Source organism: Aulonocara stuartgranti (genome assembly GCF_965226115.1).
Source record: "Aulonocara stuartgranti genome assembly, chromosome: 22".
NCBI classification, from domain to species: Eukaryota; Metazoa; Chordata; class Actinopteri; order Cichliformes; family Cichlidae; genus Aulonocara; species Aulonocara stuartgranti.
In genome coordinates, this window is record NC_138957.1 from 32,904,888 (window position 1) to 32,931,003 (window position 26,116).

The 26,116-nt window shown below is 40.8% G+C and overlaps 1 protein-coding gene and 1 long non-coding RNA gene across 2 annotated transcripts in view; both read right to left on the reverse strand.

Moving 5' to 3' along the window:
- Positions 1 to 26,116, reverse strand: part of LOC309699266 — a 348,161-nt gene that overhangs the window by 280,372 nt on the left and 41,673 nt on the right. The window lies entirely within an intron of this gene.
- LOC309699197 (uncharacterized protein) lies at positions 8,607 to 12,858 on the reverse strand. The gene is made up of 2 exons (XM_082522109.1): positions 9,462 to 12,858; positions 8,607 to 9,325 (listed from the first exon to the last, which is right to left on the reverse strand). Exon 1 carries the CDS (start codon positions 11,062 to 11,064, stop codon positions 9,508 to 9,510), a length of 1,557 nt encoding a protein of 518 aa, XP_082378235.1. The 5' UTR covers positions 11,065 to 12,858; the 3' UTR covers positions 8,607 to 9,325; positions 9,462 to 9,507.

Below are 26,116 nucleotides of genomic sequence, written 5' to 3' on the forward strand. Positions count from 1 at the left end.
CACATTTCATGTAGCTGATCATATATACACAATTTTCTTTTGACATTCCCTCCTGTTGATCAGAAAATGAAATGTATCAGTGTTAGTAAGTAAAGTTAGTAAGTGTAAGTAACTACTTTTCTTTCTCATTCTCAGTTATTACATCATTAGTTACACTTCATCTTCATTAAACAAATAGGAAAAGAAGTCTTCATGATCTTCATCGGTTTGTGGTACATCTGCGTATGCTGTGAGTGATAAACTTATCATCTGTGAAATTACAGCTTTTAAACAAGGAATAACACAAATAAAGAAAAGCAAAATAAAACCAGGAAAACTCCATTGATTTCTGATGTTCTGGTGCTTTGTTTATTATTATCATTATAGATCTGTTTCTGTTATTCTTGGTGAGGGATCAGTTCTTAGGTTTTGGGTTCTCATGTGTGTTGCAGTTTCTGTTCAGTGTCTAGTCTGTCTCTCAGTGTCATGTCTGCATCTGGTTTAGTAATTCTTGTTTCCTGTCTTATTGTGAAAGTCTTTGTCTTATGTTAGTGTGTGCAGCTTTGCTCCCCCGTCTCGTTAGCCCTGATCTCCCCCAGCTGTGTCTCCCTTCTGTTGCCCATTCCCGCATTGGACTACCTCACCGACCGACCACAGTATGTGAGGACTCAGGGCTGTGTGTCGGACAGGGTCGTCTGCAGTACGGGGGCCCCACAGGGAACGGTTCTGGCTCCGTTCCTCTTCACCATCTACACTGCAGACTTCTCCCACAATTCCACCCAGTGCTTCCTGCAGAAGTTCTCTGATGACTCTGCAATAGTCGGCCTCATCACTGATGGGGACGACAAGGAGTACAGAGGTCTGACCCAAGACTTTGTGGACTGATGCCAGCTGAACTACCTCCAGATCAACGCCAGTAAAACCAAGGAACTGGTGTCTGTGAAGGTTCTCAGTCATCCAGGTCATCGTAGTCAAAGGAGCTTGCAAAGAAAAGCGTCTGGACTTCTTTAAGTTGCTTGAAGACGTTTCACCTCTCATCCGAGAAGCTTCTTCAGTTCTAAGGTCAAATGGTGGAGAGTCCCAGATATAAACCTAGTGGGAGTGATCCCCCACAGAGGGACAAAAGGACCCCCTGATGATCCTTTAATCGCCTGAGCCAAGGTGGGAAACTGGGCGTGGGTCCCAATCAGCCAGAGTTTCGGGTGTGTTCATTGTGAAACCTGGCCCCACCTTATCATGCGAATTCCTGAGGTCAGATGGCCCAGGATGTGAGTGGGCAGCAGCCCATCTGCATCTTAAGGATAAAGGACACTCTTTCAAGGATGCCAATGTTCACATTTTGGACAGAGAGGACAGATGGTTTGAAAGAGGAGTGAAAGAAGCCATCTATGTCCACTGTGAGCGACCATCTTTGAACAGAGGCGGGGGTTTACGACACCAACTCTCTGCCATCTATAATCCAGTTCTGAGATCCCTTCCCAGACGCCTTAACGCCCACTCACAGGCACAAGCATTCTCCACTGCAACCACTGAACATCCAGGGTATGGACATCGAGGCTGTGGACAGCTACAGGTACCTTGGTGTTCATCTGAACAATAGACTGGACTGGACTCATAACTCAGACGCCCTCTACAGGAAAGGGCTGTACCTGCTGCGGAGACTCAGGTCGTTTGGAGTGGAGGGCCCACTCCTGAAGACCTTCTATGACTCTGTTGTGGCTTCTGCTATCTTTTATGGTGTGGTCTGCTGGGGTGGCAGCATCTCTGCTGGGGACAGGAAGAGACTGAACAGGGTGATCCGAAGGGCCAGCTCTGTTCTAGGATGCCCTCTGGACCCAGTGGAGGTGGTGAGTGACAGGAGAACGGCGGCTAAGCTGTCATCCCTGTTGGACAACATCTCCCACCCCATGCAGCAGACTGTGACAGCACTGAGCAGCTCCTTCAGTGGGAGACTGCGGCACCCACGGTGTGGGACGGAGAGATTTCGCAGGTCTTTCCTCCCCACTGCTGTCAGACTCCATAATAAAGACTTTAACTGATCAAGCACACACATCCATACATATGCAATAATACTAAGTGCAATAATCCTTTCTGTCATCGTTGTATTTTTACTCAGTTGTATATAGTATTTGTATTTGTATTCTATTTTTATCTTATTGTATATTTATTTTATTCTATTCTGTACAGTTGTGTACTGTATTTATTCTTATTGTATTCTAATTTTTGCCTCATAACTTTTGCACTGTCCACTTCCTGCTGTGACAAAACAAATTTCCCACGTGTGGGACTAATAAAGGTTATCTTATCGTATCTTATCTTATTACTACCCTGTGTATTTAAGCCCTGTGTTTTGCCATGGTCGGTGTCGCGTCGTACCATCAGATTATGCCTGTGTGTTTTTTGGTCTCAGTGTTCAGTCATCACTTCATGTTTTGTTTTCTTGCCAGCAATAAAGCTGAGGTTTTTAAATTGCATTCCGTTTTCCGAGTCCTGCATTTGGATCCTCATCTCTGCCTGCCCGCACACAGAGCCCTGACAGGCCCAGTGTTGAGCTTTTGTTACCTAGAGGCTACACAAGCCAGGAAGTACCAATGACCGGATTTGGTGTGTGGTAGTAACAGGTAGTGATGGCCAAATGAAGCTTTCCGAAGCACTGAAGCTTGTATTGAAAAATGGTTCATTACTCGAAGCTTTTCAACACAGTCCTCTCCGGTGACATCTGGTGGCGAATATTTTGAAGAGCAGCTTGAATCTGCAAAATAAAACGGACTGCTCAATCATCACTGCTCACTCAAGAGTGGAGTTCTCTCTGATATTGGGCCACCATTCCGTTGCTTTGAACATGTAATTGGTTTTGTTTACTCGATTGAGGGGCTGAAAAAATGTAATGCGTATTTGCGTAATACATTTTGATCAATAAACTTTCCCTATTTAAACATGCACTATGGTGTGGCCTTTCTTTGCTCATAACTGCTTGATGTTGGTAAATACAATAAGTGAGCAATATATACATTATACATATGATAACGCACAGCACATTATGGAGTATGCCCCTGCTGTGGAGTCCTGCCTCCATCTACTTGTCATTTAATCACTGGACAGTTGGACAGGTTCATACAAAATATTAGATTAGACCAATTGTCCTATACATATTTTTGACCTAGGGGTGGGATTGATTGTGAACTGGAAAGGGAAAATGCTTAGGGGGCTGAGTACGGCTGCATCGTTACTGATTTGTAGAATCATTTTGATTCGATACAGGATCCGATTAAATTTGATTGGAATCTGGAAAGTTTTGCCTCAGTCAGAAATATTACAATTCTGGTCATGTATCGGTATATATCCATCATTTCGTATCTATTAAAAGAAAGCTGACACATGTGAGCCTTAATTAGAGATGTAAACAGAGAGTTATGAAACCCGCAGCTGCAGAAGCCAGCGAAGAAAAAAGAGGCAAACACAGCGCGGACCCGATGACACACCAAAATCTGATTCTGACGCGTCGGGTCCACGCTCTGTGTTCACGTTTGTATGCAGAATCCGTAAACCTGCTCCCAGTTACTGTTTTAGCTGTATGGTGTTTGACGACATGTTGTGAGGTTTAACCTGAGATGCTGGCGTTTCAGGCATAATAACGTTAATTTACAAATCGACACGGGATTAATGAATCAATATCACTTTATTCAATTTAGCATGGATTGAAATCAGAAAGGCGATAATCAAAACCCACCCCTAATCAAGAACTTGCAAAGTAAAAACACGATCTATGTCAGGTAGCCCTTTTGTTATTTACATTTAAAAAGAGGATTAGTGTTACTGTGCACAGGCTGAGTCTGTTTCTTTTCTTAGAAATAGTTTCTCCTGCCCTGGAGAAAATCTACTTGCATGGAACAGAAGAGGCTGTGGAGTGCAGGAACCACACTGCAAGCTGGTAGATATGCACCATGAGAAGTAAGTGTTGGCTTTCTTGCCGCTCAGCAATTGATAACAAACAACCTTAAAATGTGTTTTTAGCTAAACTTTGACACAGCTGCAGCACATTAATAATAATGAGAAGCTACAATATATATATAAGTTGTGACACCCGGTCAAGTCCCTGCTCCCTGTACTTTGCAGGAACACAGAACACTTTTTCTTCCCTCAGAAATTCATTACAATTACATTACATAATGCATGTAATTTTTAATTTATTTAACCCCAGTAATACGTCAAAACATATACAATTTACAGACATATATGCATACTTGTGCACCCACAACACACATATATACACATCACTGTTGTGAAAATAGTGGGTGAACACCCGATCAGAGCCACCTCCTCCCTGATGAGTACGCCTGTGTCACGTAAATAACACGCGATCACCTGAGGTGCAGGAAAATCTAAACACCTGTACCACCACAATAAATAAACAAAACATAAAGATTCACTTTGGCTCTTATACACTTTTAAAAAACCTCTTTGTATTTATCTATTTATTGCAGGACATTAATAATAATGAGAAGCTACTATATGTATATATATGTATATATATATATATATGTATGTATATATATATATATATATACATATATGTATATATACATATATATATATATATTATTAAGTAGCTTCTCATTATTATTAATGTGCTGCAGCTGTGTCAAAGTTTAGCTAAAAACACATTTCAAGGTTCTTTGTTATCAATTGCTGAGCAGCAAGAAAGCCAACACTTACTTCTCTTTGATCAAAGAACACTGGATGACGTCACAGTGGCTGTGCCCATCCGTGCTACTATCATCTAGCGGTTGCTAGGCAACAGTCATTCGGTGTGGGCGGGGCTTGGCAATTATCAAAGGGCAGTGGGCGTGGCCTACAGGACACGAGCCTATAAATAGAACTCCAGAACTCCATAAACACCTGCGATTTAGTTCAGAGCGCATTCATGCATCAGAACAGCGAGCAACATTTAAACACATTTAGTTCACAAAGAGCAGACATACCTGCCACAACATCAACCCCCCAGCAATTTGTTTCCACTTCTCCAATTCAGAGTCAAAGAAGTAGAAATACAACCTTCAACATGACAACTCCACACAGTTACTCCTCAGTGGAAACATGGGAGTCCTTAAGCGAGTACTTTTTTGGTACAATTGTACCACAGTGGAGATCTCTGCAGTCAAACCCAGAGTACTGCAACTCTAAGCTGCCTTCCACTTTGTTACAGGACATGTTGAAACTTTGCTCCATGTTAGTGGATGCAACAGAGACAACCATGGAGAAGGGAGCTCCTGTGTCCACACAGTCAGAGGAGTGTCTTGAGTCAGTGGACACCGATTCCCATGAGCAAACAGGGGTAACACGAGCAAAGGAAGACATGGTAACAGAAATATCTGTAGACAACTGTGTTGATAATAAAAAAACAGAAACTCCGGAACTGGAGACAGAGGCCAGTGCAAGTCTTCAGCATGTGGACACACAATCCCAAACCACAGCCACAGCAGAACCAAGAAAGAGCTGTATGAAGAAAAAGTCCACAGCTGATACAAAAGACTGGGACAAAATAGAAGCTTGTCCCATGAAAAAGCCTGCAATGCCAGCTGCATATGAGTCAGACGTTGATAAATGCAAGGAAACGGAGGCAAAAGGAGGAAAAGACAGCATCCTGAAAGAAATATCTGTAGACAACTGCAGTGATAATAAAAAAACAGATGCTGCAGAACTGAAGACAGAGGCCGGCAAATGTCTTCAGCATGTGGACACACAATCCCAAGCCACAGCAGAACCAAAGAAAAGCTGTATGAAGAAAAAGCCCACAGCTGATACAAAACACTGGGACAAAATAGAAGCTTGTCCCGTGGAAAAGCCTGTGATTCCAGCTGTACATGAGTCAGAAGTTGGTTCTTCTTCTGTCATCAGTCTGGCATCTGATGATGTGTCTGCAGAAAAAATGTTTGTTTATGCACTTACTCAGTTGGTAGTTTCACGGGCCTTAGAGAAAGTCTCCTCTAAACACAAAGACTCCACAAGGATTCCCAACTGTTATCGTCTGCTTGAGAAAATCTGGCCTGAAATTGAGGGAAAACATTTGGATCTATGTCCAAAGAGGCTGCCCAGTATGGCGAAAGCCATTTTCACCAATCTCTGTAAAGTGCATAAGTGCAAGGAAAAACATTTGATTTCAAGTCTGAAGGAAGAGCTTGAGGATGATATTACTGTCCCAACATTCACCAGACATCTGCTGGCATTACCCAAAAGAATACTCACTTTATCTAAAAACCGAGACGAGTACAGAGAACTTGTGGAACGCTTTGCCAGAGATCTGGTTATGCACGCAATGAGCAATACAAATGAAGCAGGGAAATTGCCTCTAGGGGCTGATGAAGCCATTAAACAGAGGCTTGCCCAAAAAGTCTGGGGTAAAATTGTGTCCCAAAAGCTTAAAATCTCCTTGGAGGACATTGAAGAGGTCAGCGTGGCAGTATACAATGAACTCCAGGAAAAGTGGAAATATCCAAACACTGTCATGCAGTTAATGAAAATTGGCCACCGAAATGTTGACAAAGAGATTGTCAAAAGTTTCATAAGAAATGCACCATTGAAGAGACCAAATATCTTCTCTAGGATGTTTTCATGTGTATGCTAAAGTTTACCTGACACATGGTGGCGTTACAAAGAAGTTTACTCACTTTATTTAAAAGCCCAGAAGAGTAACAAGAACTTGTGGAACTGTTCACTAAAGACCACATGAAATTATTACCAACAAATACCAACAAATTACCAACCGGTCGCAGCAGATGGCCGCCCCTCCCTGAGCCTGGTTCTGCCGGAGGTTTCTTCCTGTTCAAAGGGAGTTTTTCCTTCCCACTGTCGCCAAAGTGCTTGCTCATAGGGGGTCATATGATTGTTGGGTTTTTCTCTGAAGCGCCTTGAGGCGACTTTTGTTGTGATTTGGCGCTATATAAATAAAATTGAATTGAATTGAAATAATAAAAAACAAAAAATTTAAAAAAGATCTTGATTTTGAGCTTTGTTTTATTTGTCTTCAGATTGTGTATACATTTTCAGTTTAGGCTGAAGCTAAAAACTCATTTATACTGAACATTTTTAAACAACATAACTGTATATTTGAAATAAGTCCAATTTTCAATCTGTTTGCATAAACGAGGAATAAAAGTTTCTGATCAATGTTGATTTTTTTACAGTCATTGTTAAGCAAGAACATTTAGATTGTCAGTTGTCAGTGACACAGCTGCCATATAGCCATTTGTTCTCCTCAGTAAATTAAAAACGTGTGCACCCAATTCTTGCTTTTTAAAGTCATTAAAGATACAATACTGTACAATCATACCATTCAGGTAAAAAAAACCAAAAACAGTTCAGCTAAATCATTAAAAACCCAAATTCCCATAACACTCATACCCATAAGGAGTGAATCTAAACTTTTCACCACACCTGTATGATTGCACATTTGTCAAGAAATTACTGTTCCTGGTAACCAAATTTAAACCAAAATATAAAGATATGTGGAGGGGCCAAAGACTTTGAACATTACCATACATAAAACAAAACTATGATCTCTTTAAGGTCTGCCAATATCAAACATTAAAATAGTTGACAGCAAAGGGTCCACAATTAAAAAGTTTTTCTAGCAATACAAAGTGCTGTGTCACCCCTAAGGTTCAAACATGTAAAGTCAAACACACACTTGTTTCATAGCACATGAAAATAAAAACTAACTAACTATTAAATCATGATACATCCTAAGTGCAGAGCCAGCACTGGATAGTTCAGGTGTACTATAATCAAGCGGTAATGACAAGAACTGCTAAGATACCAAGAACATACCCACAGAAACAAACAATGCTGTTACCAATATTCTTATCTGTACGATATCAATGGAACTGATAATATGAAATATTAGTCAGATATTGCTTTTTTTTTCTAGTATGAATATAAAAAGAAATAAATTAAATAATTACTGAAGTGTATGCAGTGACTTTTAAGATGACTTTATTGACCAAATCATGGTCAAATCATAGCACTGGGTTACTTAAAAAAAAACAGCATGAGAACAGATTTTGTTATCATGAACACTTTTCTGCCCACTGTTTCAGCAAATTATTCTTTAAAGCATGAACCCCAGGCAGAGCACTGAGTACCAAGACCCACGAACACCTTTTGAATTACTTCAAAAGTGTACCTTAAGTCCTTTAGATAGTCCAGGTTAGCTTCTGCTCCGCGGCTGCTGAGTGAACCCTCATCTGGGACTCTCCTCAGCTCTTACTGGAACAGTGGCGCGGCTGCCCCTCTGTTGGTCTTCCATGGTCTCTTGTGTTCTGGGGGCCTCTGGATGTCTGGAGTTTTGATCTCCTCCATACCCGCTTCACACCCTGGAGGACGGGGCTGTGGCCCCCCCACACTCCCTAGCAGATCGTTACATGGAGAAACCTTTGGAATACAAGTGCGCTGATCCACACAGGTATGCACACGGGTGTTCACTGCTCGTAGACCCAAATTACACCTTTCTTGGCCGCTACTTCGAAGCACATCTGTCCTGCGTGCTGCACAACAACATTGAATATTTAGTATTTACTGCTGTTTATGTAACCAATACGTCTACTCACCAAAGAATGAGTGAAGCAATATGGATAACAGCAGAGGACAATTTATTTAGGGTCTGATGGCAATTTACCATCGGTGTCCAGCACTTTAAAGGATTGATGGACTGGAGCACATCTGTCCTTAACATACCCTCTTAAACATCAGCTTGACACTGATATATCAAAGGAAACTTAACCGACTTTGAATGCAAATGTTTCAACCTGAACAACTTAAAACTTCTCTGGGATACAATGTAAACAAAGACAAGAAGAAGAAAAATATTTCCATCAATAGTCACTTTTCCTAACCAGGAGACAAGTGAATATATTATGTAAAGAGTCCCTTTTCTCAGTCCTGGGGTTGTAACACCACAACCTCCTCAGTCCGTAATCAGAGAGTGTCTATTTGACAATAACCAAAATGTCTTTGGATAGTCTTTGTGAATGCAAACAAAACAAAACAAAAAAAACAAATGATATTAGCTGGCCAGCAAAATAAAGAGAGTGTATGGCACTGAGTGCGGGCGTGTGTGTGAGTACTTCGGTCCAAATAATCAAGGTCCGGATGGATGAAGGGATGGCGGCCGCTTGTCCTTTAATGGCACCAGTAAGGCAGCACAGCAGCGAGGCAGCACAGCAGCGAGGCGTCTGGCAGGAGAACGAACAATAGTCCTTTTCAAGGCTACTGCAGAAGGCGATATTCCCCGCTAGCTCACCCCAGCTTGCTCTCTGGCACAGCTACAAGCCACGTGAGCTCATAGCCCCTCCCGCTAGGATGTACTACCACAGTCGACTGTCGTAAAGCAGCCGCAAACCAATAGCAATAAAAAAAAACTCAAAATCATTGAAGAACATTTTATAACACCCAATATAGGTATATACATATATACTGAATATCACACAATATCAGATAACCAAATTAACACTGGGTTACATCCACCCCTGCTTAAAGTGTGACGTCCCCGTCACTATCACCCGACAGAGATTGCACTAACCCAGCAATCTGTTGTTGTAATGACAGGAAAAAGTTATTGAGCAATGCAAGTGTCATCGGAAGCCGTGGCTCTCTACCAAACATCAGAAGGAAGGGCGCTTCTCCAGTTGCGTCATGTTTTGTACAGTTATAAGCATGTACAAGGGGGCGAACATACTTCCTCCACTCCTCTTTTTTTTTTCTTTTCCTCCAGTTGCTCTCTGGTACAAACATCCAGCGCTGTGGGAGGGTGCCAGAAGGCCTGCCGTCATCTGTGGCTACGAGTGTTCGAGCCTGCACTTTAGTTGAGGTGCCGCTCATGTAATGTCTCCTGCGCATTTCTTTTAATTGACTCTCTTTCTCATGCGTTCTGATTTTAAAAAGCAGCTCTGAGAAAGTGGGAATAACATGATGTGCAGATCCCACTATTTCTTTTAGATGCAGAGTGGCAATTAGAGAGTCATCCCAGCAACCTCTGAGGAACTGCTTTAGTAGCTGAACATCAAAATCACTTCTAGGTATGCCATTACCGTCAACTACCTCCTGCAGCAACGTCTGGAGTCGGCGCAAGTAATCAGATGCCTTTTCTCCACTATTCTGATGAGTCTCTAGGTACTGGATATACAGCTCTTCACCTCCAGTGACATTGCCATAAGCCTTGTCAAGCTCATCGAGATAGTCTTTTGGTGATGCTTGAGACCCAATAGAAAGGGCCACATTCAAAGCAGGGCTAGCCAAGCTATCGAGGAAAACACGGCGCTGCTGCCCTTCGGAAAGGGTAGAGTCATTTAGTACCTGTTTAGCTCTAAGTCGCCATACCCTGTACTCTACCTCATTAGGGGGTTTTGGAGAGTTTCCTGAAAATGAGCGGAGCTCAAAACCAGAGGGAGTGTGCATGGGCGAGTCATGTTTTACAATGTGCTCCACAATGACTCTCTGAACCTCCGCTGGCAAAGGATCAACAAGCAGGGAGTCCGCATCAAGTGCCTGTTTAGCCTTGGGCACATGGCCATCATCACAGGCGGCAGTTGACCTGGGACCTGGTGTGGACTGAGTTTTAACTCCCAAGGCAGGAGTTGAGGTAGCTAACCCCTTATATGTATCATTTTTCCCACACATGTGGCTCACTGCAGCCTGATTTAAAGTCATGGGGCTCACATTATATGCTAATGCCAGTTCGTTTACTTGTTCTCTGAAACTAGCAGTCACATCATCAATTGCTCGAGCGAGGGGGACCACATCATGCGCCAGGTGAAAACTGTCAGGTCCCTGAGGACAGTACTCATCTATCTGAATAACCTCCCAACACTCCCCATCTGCTGAATGTTCTCCATCTAAGAGCATTGGGGTAATGCACTCCATGAACTGACACAAAATAGTGTCAGGGAGACTATCTATTTGTTGAATTTTGACAACGTGATCCAGCAAAGCGAATGCTCTTTGCACCTCTTGTAGTTTAATCTCGGCTTTAGCCCCTTTTAACAAAACAGTGTACTCTGGATCAAAACCATACCTGTCACAAAACTCCATTGTCTCTCTCTGCAAAGCAGTAGATGAATTCACAGATGTCTGTGCATGTGCTTCAGGATAAAGTTAGTGATGCGCTCCAGTCCCTGTTCGGGCGCCAATTTTTTTCCTACTACTCTTAGTTGTAACCAATACGTCTACTCACCAAAGAATGAGTGAAGCAATATGGATAACAGCAGAGGACAATTTATTTAGGGTCTGATGGCAATTTACCATCGGTGTCCAGCACTTTAAAGGATTGATGGACTGGAGCACATCTGTCCTTAACATACCCTCTTAAACATCAGCTTGACACTGATATATCAAAGGAAACTTAACCGACTTTGAATGCAAATGTTTCAACCTGAACAACTTAAAACTTCTCTGGGATACAATGTAAACAAAGACAAGAAGAAGAAAAATATTTCCATCAATAGTCACTTTTCCTAACCAGGAGACAAGTGAATATATTATGTAAAGAGTCCCTTTTCTCAGTCCTGGGGTTGTAACACCACAACCTCCTCAGTCCGTAATCAGAGAGTGTCTATTTGACAATAACCAAAATGTCTTTGGATAGTCTTTGTGAATGCAAACAAAACAAAACAAAAAAAACAAATGATATTAGCTGGCCAGCAAAATAAAGAGAGTGTATGGCACTGAGTGCGGGCGTGTGTGTGAGTACTTCGGTCCAAATAATCAAGGTCCGGATGGATGAAGGGATGGCGGCCGCTTGTCCTTTAATGGCACCAGTAAGGCAGCACAGCAGCGAGGCAGCACAGCAGCGAGGCGTCTGGCAGGAGAACGAACAATAGTCCTTTTCAAGGCTACTGCAGAAGGCGATATTCCCCGCTAGCTCACCCCAGCTTGCTCTCTGGCACAGCTACAAGCCACGTGAGCTCATAGCCCCTCCCGCTAGGATGTACTACCACAGTCGACTGTCGTAAAGCAGCCGCAAACCAATAGCAATAAAAAAAGAACTCAAAATCATTGAAGAACATTTTATAACACCCAATATAGGTATATACATATATACTGAATATCACACAATATCAGATAACCAAATTAACACTGGGTTACATTTACACTTAGCTAGATTAATGCGATGGTGTTGTGTTTAGTATGTTGCTTTGTTTTTTTTGCTTGTTTTCTATTTTTCTCTCAACAGGTGATCCAGGAGATTTTTATTTTTTTTCTCCCCCCTTTCTCACTGTCCCTCTCCCCTTCTGTTTTTCCTTTCCTTCCTCTTTCTTTCTCCCTTTCCTATCCCTCACTCATGTCTGTCCCGTCTGTAACATCTGAAAATAAAATATAATAAATAATAAAAACAAAGATCGACCAAATGGACCAATACGGCAATGCCACGATGATCCATTTGGCAAAGTAAATCCATTGGGTATCCTTGTTGGTCTTCAGACAACAATTCTGATGGCTAAAGAACCAAATGGGACAGGCAAAAAAAAAAAAAAAAAAAAAAAGATAGTCCAGGTTAAGTGCATAGATGAGTCCAAGCAAAAGTGCAACTGCATTAGGGAAATTACAGACGTCATTGAGGACAATCTGATCCTCAATCACCAGGGCAATGCTTGTTATTGTTGGGCTTGAGCAGATGGTCCGAAATTGTGTCAGTAATTTTTCTCCAGAAAGTGAAAAATATAACCTTCATACCAATCCCCCCCGCCCCGAAATATTATTTAGGCTCCAAGTTTCTTCTAAGTTAGCATGAAAGGGCTTTTACAATTTTGTTTTCTTTTCATTCTTTACCAGAAATCTATTGTTCACAATTTAAAAGAAACTAACGGTGTGTTCACACCGGACGCAATAGAAGCGACCAAAAAGCGCCGCACGCCCCTAGCTGGTCGCTTGCACATTCGCATCTTGAAGCGCATTCAAAGCGAACTGGTCGCACTTTAAAATATGCAATTTTCACGTGCGTGAACCAGAAATGTGGGAGGAAGTAGTGCCAGACGGTATGTTTGCAAGATGGCAGCTGTCGATCTAGCGTTTGAAGAGAGAGTCTCCCTTCTCTATTTACTGTGGAGAGCAGAGCAGCGGCGTAAAGGACGTCCTGACCGTACCTGGGTCCATCAGGTCCTCCACGAGTGTGAGCAGTTTGGTGAGTTTCACCACTTGCTCCAGGAGATGCGTCTGGCTGACGGCCACTTTCAGCGGTACCACCGTCTGTCCCTCGCCCAGTTTGAGGAGCTGCTGTCCCGCGTCGGTCCAAGCATCGCCCGCCCAGACATCACAGACGCACAGACGCCGGCCTGCAATAAAATTTAAATCTTGAAAATATCTTAACCCATTGTTGCGACTTCTATCCACAAATAAAGCCGCTGCCGGCTGAGTTTGTTTCTGTACTGTGACGCGTCTCCAATAAGCCATACTAAGTCCCACTTGTGTTTCACGTATTTATTTAAAACTTAAACAATAAACATTTGCTTTCAATCAAAACAAATAGCGCATGTATTATTATTATTATTAAGTAGCTTCTCATTATTATTAATGTCCTGCAGCTGTGTCAAAGTTTAGCTAAAAACACATTTCAAGGTTCTTTGTTATCAATTGCTGAGCGGCAAGAAAGCCAACACTTACTTTGAAAAACTTCTCTTTGATCAAAGAACACTGGATGACGTCACATTGGCTGTGCCCATCCGTGCTACTATCATCTAGCGGTTGCTAGGCAACAGTCATTCGATGTGGGGGGGGCTTGGCAATTATCAAAGGGCAGTGGGCGGGGCCTACAGGACCCGAGCCTATAAATAGAACTCCAGAACTCCATAAACACCTGCGATTTAGTTCAGAGCGCATTCATGCATCAGAACAGCGAGCAACATTTAAACACATTTAGTTCACAAAGAGCAGACATACCTGCCACAACATCAACTCCCCAGCAATTTGTTTCCACTTCTCCAATTCAGGGTCAAAGAAGTAGAAATACAACCTTCAACATGACAACTCCACACAGTTACTCCTCAGTGGAAACATGGGAGTCCTTAAGCGACTACTTTTTTGGTACAATTGTACCACAGTGGAGATCTCTGCAGTCAAACCCAGAGTACTGCAACTCTAAGCTGCCTTCCGCTTTGTTACAGGACATGTTGAAACTTTGCTCCATGTTAGTGGATGCAACAGAGACAACCATGGAGAAGGGAGCTCCTGTGTCCACACAGTCAGAGGAGTGTCTTGAGTCAGTGGACACCGATTCCCATGAGCAAACAGGGGTAACACGAGCAAAGGAAGACATGGTAACAGAAATATCTGTAGACAACTGTGTTGATAATAAAAAAACAGAAACTCCGGAACTGGAGACAGAGGCCAGTGCAAGTCTTCAGCATGTGGACACACAATCCCAAACCACAGCCACAGCAGAACCAAGAAAGAGCTGTATGAAGAAAAAGTCCACAGCTGATACAAAAGACTGGGACAAAATAGAAGCTTGTCCCATGAAAAAGCCTGCAATGCCAGCTGCATATGAGTCAGACGTTGATAAATGCAAGGAAACGGAGGCAAAAGGAGGAAAAGACAGCATCCTGAAAGAAATATCTGTAGACAACTGCAGTGATAATAAAAAAACAGATGCTGCAGAACTGAAGACAGAGGCCGGCAAATGTCTTCAGCATGTGGACACACAATCCCAAGCCACAGCAGAACCAAAGAAAAGCTGTATGAAGAAAAAGCCCACAGCTGATACAAAACACTGGGACAAAATAGAAGCTTGTCCCGTGGAAAAGCCTGTGATTCCAGCTGTACATGAGTCAGAAGTTGGTTCTTCTTCTGTCATCAGTCTGGCATCTGATGATGTGTCTGCAGAAAAAATGTTTGTTTATGCACTTACTCAGTTGGTAGTTTCACGGGCCTTAGAGAAAGTCTCCTCTAAACACAAAGACTCCACAAGGATTCCCAACTGTTATTGTCTGATGGAGAAAATCTGGCCTGAAATTGAGGGAAAACATTTGGATCTATGTCCAAAGAGGCTGCCCAGTATGGCGAAAGCCATTTTCACCAATCTCTGTAAAGTGCATAAGTGCAAGGAAAAACATTTGATTTCAAGTCTGAAGGAAGAGCTTGAGGATGATATTACTGTCCCAACATTCACCAGACATCTGCTGGCATTACCCAAAAGAATACTCACTTTATCTAAAAACCGAGACGAGTACAGAGAACTTGTGGAACGCTTTGCCAGAGATCTGGTTATGCACGCAATGAGCAATACAAATGAAGCAGGGAAATTGCCTCTAGGGGCTGATGAAGCCATTAAACAGAGGCTTGCCCAAAAAGTCTGGGGTAAAATTGTGTCCCAAAAGCTTAAAATCTCCTTGGAGGACATTGAAGAGGTCAGCGTGGCAGTATACAATGAACTCCAGGAAAAGTGGAAATATCCAAACACTGTCATGCAGTTAATGAAAATTGGCCACCGAAATGTTGACAAAGAGATTGTCAAAAGTTTCATAAGAAATGCACCATTGAAGAGACCAAATATCTTCTCTAGGATGTTTTCATGTGTATGCTAAAGTTTACCTGACACATGGTGGCGTTACAAAGAAGTTTACTCACTTTATTTAAAAGCCCAGAAGAGTAACAAGAACTTGTGGAACTGTTCACTAAAGACCACATGAAATTATTACCAACAAATACCAACAAATTACCAACCGGTCGCAGCAGATGGCCGCCCCTCCCTGAGCCTGGTTCTGCCGGAGGTTTCTTCCTGTTCAAAGGGAGTTTTTCCTTCCCACTGTCGCCAAAGTGCTTGCTCATAGGGGGTCATATGATTGTTGGGTTTTTCTCTGAAGCGCCTTGAGGCGACTTTTGTTGTGATTTGGCGCTATATAAATAAAATTGAATTGAATTGAAATAATAAAAAACAAAAAATTTAAAAAAGATCTTGATTTTGAGCTTTGTTTTATTTGTCTTCAGATTGTGTATACATTTTCAGTTTAGGCTGAAGCTAAAAACTCATTTATACTGAACATTTTTAAACAACATAACTGTATATTTGAAATAAGTCCAATTTTCAATCTGTTTGCATAAACGAGGAATAAAAGTTTCTGATCAATGTTGATTTTTTTACAGTCATTGTTAAGCAAGAACATTTAGATTGTCAGTTGTCAGTGACACAGCTGCCATATAGCCATTTGTTCTCCTCAGTAAATTAAAAACGTGTGCACCCAATTCTTGCTTTTTAAAGTCATTAAAGATACAATACTGTACAATCATACCATTCAGGTAAAAAAAAAAAAAAAACAGTTCAGCTAAATCATTAAAAACCCAAATTCCCATAACACTCATACCCATAAGGAGTGAATCTAAACTTTTCACCACACCTGTATGACTGCACATTTGTCAAGAAATTACTGTTCCTGGTAACCAAATTTGCCCAGCAAAATATAAAGATATGTGGAGGGGCCAAAGACTTTGAACATTACCATACATAAAACAAAACTATGATCTCTTTAAGGTCTGCCAATATCAAACATTAAAATAGTTGACAGCAAAGGGTCCACAATTAAAAAGTTTTTCTAGCAATACAAAGTGCTGTGTCACCCCTAAGGTTCAAACATGTAAAGTCAAACACACACTTGTTTCATAGCACATGAAAATAAAAACTAACTAACTATTAAATCATGATACATCCTAAGTGCAGAGCCAGCACTGGATAGTTCAGGTGTACTATAATCAAGCGGTAATGACAAGAACTGCTAAGATACCAAGAACATACCCACAGAAACAAACAATGCTGTTACCAATATTCTTATCTGTACGATATCAATGGAACTGATAATATGAAATATTAGTCAGATATTGCTTTTTTTTCTAGTATGAATATAAAAAGAAATAAATTAAATAATTACTGAAGTGTATGCAGTGACTTTTAAGATGACTTTATTGACCAAATCATGGTCAAATCATAGCACTGGGTTACTTAAAAAAAACAGCATGAGAACAGATTTTGTTATCATGAACACTTTTCTGCCCACTGTTTCAGCAAATTATTCTTTAAAGCATGAACCCCAGGCAGAGCACTGAGTACCAAGACCCACGAACACTTTTTGAATTACTTCAAAAGTGTACCTTAAGTCCTTTAGATAGTCCAGGTTAGCTTCTGCTCCGCGGCTGCTGAGTGAACCCTCATCTGGGACTCTCCTCAGCTCTTACTGGAACAGTGGCGCGGCTGCCCCTCTGTTGGTCTTCCATGGTCTCTTGTGTTCTGGGGGCCTCTGGATGTCTGGAGTTTTGATCTCCTCCATACCCGCTTCACACCCTGGAGGACGGGGCTGTGGCCCCCCCACACTCCCTAGCAGATCGTTACATGGAGAAACCTTTGGAATACAAGTGCGCTGATCCACACAGGTATGCACACGGGTGTTCACTGCTCGTAGACCCAAATTACACCTTTCTTGGCCGCTACTTCGAAGCACATCTGTCCTGCGTGCTGCACAACAACATTGAATATTTAGTATTTACTGCTGTTTACACTTAGCTAGATTAATGCGATGGTGTTGTGTTTAGTATGTTGCTTTGTTTTTTTTGCTTGTTTTCTATTTTTCTCTCAACAGGTGATCCAGGAGATTTTTATTTTTTTTCTCCCCCCCTTTCTCACTGTCCCTCTCCCCTTCTGTTTTTTCCTTTCCTTCCTCTTTCTTTCTCCCTTTCCTATCCCTCACTCATGTCTGTCCCGTCTGTAACATCTGAAAATAAAATATAATAAATAATAAAAACAAAGATCGACCAAATGGACCAATACGGCAATGCCACGATGATCCATTTGGCAAAGTAAATCCATTGGGTATCCTTGTTGGTCTTCAGACAACAATTCTGATGGCTAAAGAACCAAATGGGACAGGCAAAAAAAAAAAAAAAAAAAAAAAGATAGTCCAGGTTAAGTGCATAGATGAGTCCAAGTAAAAGTGCAACTGCATTAGGGAAATTACAGACGTCATTGAGGACAATCTGATCCTCAATCACCAGGGCAATGCTTGTTATTGTTGGGCTTGAGCAGATGGTCCGAAATTGTGTCAGTAATTTTTCTCCAGAAAGTGAAAAATATAACCTTCATACCAATCCCCCCCGCCCCGAAATATTATTTAGGCTCCAAGTTTCTTCTAAGTTAGCATGAAAGGGCTTTTACAATTTTGTTTTCTTTTCATTCTTTACCAGAAATCTATTGTTCACAATTTAAAAGAAACTAACGGTGTGTTCACACCGGACGCAATAGAAGCGACCAAAAAGCGCCACACGCCCCTAGCTGGTCGCTTGCACATTCGCATCTTGAAGCGCATTCAAAGCGAACTGGTCGCACTTTAAAATATGCAATTTTCACGTGCGTGAACCAGAAATGTGGGAGGAAGTAGTGCCAGACGGTATGTTTGCAAGATGGCAGCTGTCGATCTAGCGTTTGAAGAGAGAGTCTCCCTTCTCTATTTACTGTGGAGAGCAGAGCAGCGGCGTAAAGGACGTCCTGACCGTACCTGGGTCCATCAGGTCCTCCACGAGTGTGAGCAGTTTGGTGAGTTTCACCACTTGCTCCAGGAGATGCGTCTGGCTGACGGCCACTTTCAGCGGTACCACCGTCTGTCCCTCGCCCAGTTTGAGGAGCTGCTGTCCCGCGTCGGTCCAAGCATCGCCCGCCCAGACATCACAGACGCACGGACTGCAATTAAATTTAAATCTTGAAAATATCTTAACCCATTGTTGCGACTTCTATCCACAAATAAAGCCGCTGCCGGCTGAGTTTGTTTCTGTACTGTGACGCGTCTCCAATAAGCCATACTAAGTCCCACTTGTGTTTCACGTATTTATTTAAAACTTAAACAATAAACATTTGCTTTCAATCAAAACAAATAGCGCATGTATTAACTTACATCATTTGTGAGCATTTGTATTTATATTGAATCTTTATTTTAAACATGTTTAAATAAAAACAACAGGGAAAAAAAGAGACAAACAAACAAAAGGAAAACAAAGCAACAATATTTATAAGTAACTTACATGTTCAAAAGGACTAGGAAGAAGCATAAGCTTATTTAATCCCACCCCCTTTCCACTATTTAGTAATTAATAGTCAAATTAATAGTCAACACTTTTTCTTCCCTCAGAAATTCATTACAATTACATTACATAATGCATGTAATTTTTATTTATTTAACCCCAGTAATACGTCAAAAGATATACAATTTACAGACATATATGCATACTTGTGCACCCACAACACACATATATACACATCACTGTTGTGAAAATAGTGGGTGAACACCCGATCAGAAACACCTCCTCCCTGATGAGTACGCCTGTGTCACGTAAATAACACGCGATCACCTGAGGTGCAGGAAAATCCAAACACCTGTACCACCACAATAAATAAACAAAACATAAAGATTCACTTTGGCTCTTATACACTTTTAAAAAACCTCTTTGTATTTATCTATTTATTGCAGGACATTAATAATAATGAGAAGCTACTATATGTATATATATGTATATATATATATATATATGTATGTATATATATATATATATATACATATATGTATATATACATATATATATATATATTATTAAGTAGCTTCTCATTATTATTAATGTGCTGCAGCTGTGTCAAAGTTTAGCTAAAAACACATTTCAAGGTTCTTTGTTATCAATTGCTGAGCAGCAAGAAAGCCAACACTTACTTCTCTTTGATCAAAGAACACTGGATGACGTCACAGTGGCTGTGCCCATCCGTGCTACTATCATCTAGCGGTTGCTAGGCAACAGTCATTCGGTGTGGGCGGGGCTTGGCAATTATCAAAGGGCAGTGGGCGTGGCCTACAGGACACGAGCCTATAAATAGAACTCCAGAACTCCATAAACACCTGCGATTTAGTTCAGAGCGCATTCATGCATCAGAACAGCGAGCAACATTTAAACACATTTAGTTCACAAAGAGCAGACATACCTGCCACAACATCAACCCCCCAGCAATTTGTTTCCACTTCTCCAATTCAGAGTCAAAGAAGTAGAAATACAACCTTCAACATGACAACTCCACACAGTTACTCCTCAGTGGAAACATGGGAGTCCTTAAGCGAGTACTTTTTTGGTACAATTGTACCACAGTGGAGATCTCTGCAGTCAAACCCAGAGTACTGCAACTCTAAGCTGCCTTCCACTTTGTTACAGGACATGTTGAAACTTTGCTCCATGTTAGTGGATGCAACAGAGACAACCATGGAGAAGGGAGCTCCTGTGTCCACACAGTCAGAGGAGTGTCTTGAGTCAGTGGACACCGATTCCCATGAGCAAACAGGGGTAACACGAGCAAAGGAAGACATGGTAACAGAAATATCTGTAGACAACTGTGTTGATAATAAAAAAACAGAAACTCCGGAACTGGAGACAGAGGCCAGTGCAAGTCTTCAGCATGTGGACACACAATCCCAAACCACAGCCACAGCAGAACCAAGAAAGAGCTGTATGAAGAAAAAGTCCACAGCTGATACAAAAGACTGGGACAAAATAGAAGCTTGTCCCATGAAAAAGCCTGCAATGCCAGCTGCATATGAGTCAGACGTTGATAAATGCAAGGAAACGGAGGCAAAAGGAGGAAAAGACAGCATCCTGAAAGAAATATCTGTAGACAACTGCGGTGATAATAAAAAAACAGATACTGCAGAACTGAAGACAGAGGCCGGCAAATGTCTTCAGCATGTGGACACACAATCCCAAGCCACAGCAGAACCAAAGAAAAGCTGTATGAAGAAAAAGCCCACAGCTGATACAAAACACTGGGACAAAATAGAAGCTTGTCCCGTGGAAAAGCCTGTGATTCCAGCTGTACATGAGTCAGAAGTTGGTTCTTCTTCTGTCATCAGTCTGGCATCTGATGATGTGTCTGCAGAAAAAATGTTTGTTTATGCACTTACTCAGTTGGTAGTTTCACGGGCCTTAGAGAAAGTCTCCTCTAAACACAAAGACTCCACAAGGATTCCCAACTGTTATTGTCTGATGGAGAAAATCTGGCCTGAAATTGAGGGAAAACATTTGGATCTATGTCCAAAGAGGCTGCCCAGTATGGCGAAAGCCATTTTCACCAATCTTTGTAAAGTGCATAAGTGCAAGGAAAAACATTTGATTTCAAGTCTGAAGGAAGAGCTTGAGGATGATATTACTGTCCCAACATTCACCAGACATCTGCTGGCATTACCCAAAAGAATACTCACTTTATCTAAAAACCGAGACGAGTACAGAGAACTTGTGGAACGCTTTGCCAGAGATCTGGTTATGCACGCAATGAGCAACATAAAGGGGTTGAAGAAATGGCGTCCAGCTGAAGAAGTTATACAGAGGCTTACCGAAAAGATCTGGGCTAAAATTGTGTCCCAAAATCTTGAAATCTCCTTGGAGAACATGGAAGATCTCACTGTGACAGTATACAATGAACTCCGGGAAAAGTGGAGAGGTGCTGACAATGTCCTGGGGTTAATGAATAATGGAAATCCAAGACTTGACAAAATGATTGTCAGAATTTTCAAAAGTAAGGCCCCATTGAGAAGACCAAATATCTTCTCTAGGATGTTTTCATGTGTATGCTAAAGTTTACCTGACAAATGGTGGCGTTACAAAGAAGATTACTCACTTTATTTAAAAGCCCAGAAGAGTAACAAGAACTTGTGGAACTGTTCACTAAAGACCACATGAAATTATTACCAACAAATACCAACAAATTACCAACCGGTCGCAGCAGATGGCCGCCCCTCCCTGAGCCTGGTTCTGCCGGAGGTTTCTTCCTGTTCAAAGGGAGTTTTTCCTTCCCACTGTCGCCAAAGTGCTTGCTCATAGGGGGTCATATGATTGTTGGGTTTTTCTCTGAAGCGCCTTGAGGCGACTTTTGTTGTGATTTGGCGGTATAAATAAAATTGAATTGAATTGAATTGAAATAATAAAAAACAAAAAATTTAAAAAAGATCTTGATTTTGAGCTTTGTTTTATTTGTCTTCAGATTGTGTATACATTTTCAGTTTAGGCTGAAGCTAAAAACTCATTTATACTGAACATTTTTAAACAACATAACTGTATATTTGAAATAAGTCCAATTTTCAATCTGTTTGCATAAATGAGGAATAAAAGTTTCTGATCAATGTTGATTTTTTTTACAGTCATTGTTAAGCAAGAACATTTAGATTGTCAGTTGTCAGTGACACAGCTGCCATATAGCTGTTTGTTCTCCTCAGTAAATTAAAAACGTGTGCACCCAATTCTTGCTTTTTAAAGTCATTAAAGATACAATACTGTACAATCATACCATTCAGGTAAAAAAAACAAAAAACAGTTCAGCTAAATCATTAAAAACCCAAATTCCCATAACACTCATACCCATAAGGAGTGAATCTAAACTTTTCACCACACCTGTATGACTGCACATTTGTCAAGAAATTACTGTTCCTGGTAACCAAATTTGCCCAGCAAAATATAAAGATATGTGGAGGGGCCAAAGACTTTGAACATTACCATACATAAAACAAAACTATGATCTCTTTAAGGTCTGCCAATATCAAACATTAAAATAGTTGACAGCAAAGGGTCCACAATTAAAAAGTTTTTCTAGCAATACAAAGTGCTGTGTCACCCCTAAGGTTCAAACATGTAAAGTCAAACACACACTTGTTTCATAGCACATGAAAATAAAAACTAACTAACTATTAAATCATGATACATCCTAAGTGCAGAGCCAGCACTGGATAGTTCAGGTGTACTATAATCAAGCGGTAATGACAAGAACTGCTAAGATACCAAGAACATACCCACAGAAACAAACAATGCTGTTACCAATATTCTTATCTGTACGATATCAATGGAACTGATAATATGAAATATTAGTCAGATATTGCTTTTTTTTCTAGTATGAATATAAAAAGAAATAAATTAAATAATTACTGAAGTGTATGCAGTGACTTTTAAGATGACTTTATTGACCAAATCATGGTCAAATCATAGCACTGGGTTACTTAAAAAAAACCAGCATGAGAACAGATTTTGTTATCATGAACACTTTTCTGCCCACTGTTTCAGCAAATTATTCTTTAAAGCATGAACCCCAGGCAGAGCACTGAGTACCAAGACCCACGAACACCTTTTGAATTACTTCAAAAGTGTACCTTAAGTCCTTTAGATAGTCCAGGTTAAGTGCATAGATGAGTCCAAGCAAAAGTGCAACTGCATTAGGGAAATGGTAAATGGCCTGTATTTATATAGCGCTTTACTAGTCCCTAAGGACCCCAAAGCGCTTTACATATCCAGTCATCCACACACACATTCACACACTGGTGATGGCAAGCTACATTGTAGCCACAGCCACCCTGGGGCGCACTGACAGAGGCGAGGCTGCCGGACACTGGCGCCACCGGGCCCTCTGACCACCACCAGTAGGCAACGGGTGAAGTGTCTTGCCCAAGGACACAACGACCGAGACTGTCCAAGCCGGGGCTCGAACCGGCAACCTTACGATTACAAGGCGAACTCCCAACTCTTGAGCCACAATTGCCCCAAATCACAGACGTCATTGAGGACAATCTGATCCTCAATCACCAGGGCAATGCTTGTTATTGTTGGGCTTGAGCAGATGGTCCGAAATTGTGTCAGTAATTTTTCTCCAGAAAGTGAAAAATATAACCTTCATACCAATCCCCCCCGCCCCGAAATATTATTTAGGCTCCAAGTTTCTTCTAAGTTAGCATGAAAGGGCTTTTACAATTTTGTTTTCTTTTCATTCTTTACCAGAAATCTATTGTTCACAATTTAAAAGAAACTAACGGTGTGTTCACACCGGACGCAATAGAAGCGACCAAAAAGCGCCACACGCCCCTAGCTGGTCGCTTGCACATTCGCATCTTGAAGCGCATTCAAAGCGAACTGGTCGCACTTTAAAATATGCAATTTTCACGTGCGTGAACCAGAAATGTGGGAGGAAGTAGTGCCAGACGGTATGTTTGCAAGATGGCAGCTGTCGATCTAGCGTTTGAAGAGAGAGTCTCCCTTCTCTATTTACTGTGGAGAGCAGAGCAGCGGCGTAAAGGACGTCCTGACCGTACCTGGGTCCATCAGGTCCTCCACGAGTGTGAGCAGTTTGGTGAGTTTCACCACTTGCTCCAGGAGATGCGTCTGACTGACGGCCACTTTCAGCGGTACCACCGTCTGTCCCTCGCCCAGTTTGAGGAGCTGCTGTCCCGCGTCGGTCCAAGCATCGCCCGCCCAGACATCACAGACGCACGGACTGCAATAAAATTTAAATCTTGAAAATATCTTAACCCATTGTTGCGACTTCTATCCACAAATAAAGCCGCTGCCGGCTGAGTTTGTTTCTGTACTGTGACGCGTCTCCAATAAGCCATACTAAGTCCCACTTGTGTTTCACGTATTTATTTAAAACTTAAACAATAAACATTTGCTTTCAATCAAAACAAATAGCGCATGTATTAACTTACATCGTTTGTGAGCATTTGTATTTGTATTGAATCTTTATTTTAAACATGTTTAAATAAAAACAACAGGGAAAAAAAGAGGCAAACAAACAAAAGGAAAACAAAGCAACAATATTTATAAGTAACTTACATGTTCAAAAGGACTAGGAAGAAGCATAAGCTTATTTAATCCCACCCCCTTTCCACTATTTAGTAATTAATAGTCAAATTAATAGTCAACACTTTTTCTTCCCTCAGAAATTCATTACAATTACATTACATAATGCATGTAATTTTTATTTATTTAACCCCAGTAATACGTCAAAAGATATACAATTTACAGACATATATGCATACTTGTGCACCCACAACACACATATATACACATCACTGTTGTGAAAATAGTGGGTGAACACCCGATCAGAAACACCTCCTCCCTGATGAGTACGCCTGTGTCACGTAAATAACACGCGATCACCTGAGGTGCAGGAAAATCCAAACACCTGTACAACCACAATAAATAAACAAAACATAAAGATTCGCTTTGGCTCTTACACACTTTTAAAAAACCTCTTTGTATTTATCTATTTATTGCAGGACATTAATAATAATGAGAAGCTACTATATGTATATATATGTATATATATGTGTGTATATATATATATGTATATATATATATATGTGTATGTATATATATATATATATATATATATATATATATGTGTATGTATATATATATATATATATATATATATATATATATATATATATATATATATATATACACACACATATATATATATATATATATATATATACACACACATATATATATATATATATATATATATATATACACACACATATATATATATATATATATATATATATATATATATATATATATATATATATATATATATACATACACATACATATATATATATATATATATATATATATATATATACATACATATATATATATATATATATACATATATATATATATATATATATATTATTAAGTAGCTTCTCATTATTATTAATGTCCTGCAGCTGTGTCAAAGTTTAGCTAAAAACACATTTCAAGGTTCTTTGTTTTCAATTGCTGAGCAGCAAGAAAGCCAACACTTACTTCTCTTTGATCAAAGAACACTGGATGACGTCACATTGGCTGTGCCCATCCGTGCTACTATCATCTAGCGTTCGCTAGGCAACAGTCATTCGGTGTGGGCGGGGCTTGGCAATTATCAAAGGGCAGTGGGCGTGGCCTACAGGACACGAGCCTATAAATAGAACTCCAGAACTCCATAAACACCTGCGATTTAGTTCAGAGCGCATTCATGCATCAGAACAGCGAGCAACATTTAAACACATTTAGTTCACAAAGAGCAGACATACCTGCCACAACATCAACCCCCCAGCAATTTGTTTCCACTTCTCCAATTCAGAGTCAAAGAAGTAGAAATACAACCTTCAACATGACAACTCCACACAGTTACTCCTCAGTGGAAACATGGAAGTGCTTAAGCGAGTACTTTTTTGGTACAATTGTACCACAGTGGAGATCTCTGCAGTCAAACCCAGAGTACTGCAACTCTAAGCTGCCTTCCACTTTGTTACAGGACATGTTGAAACTTT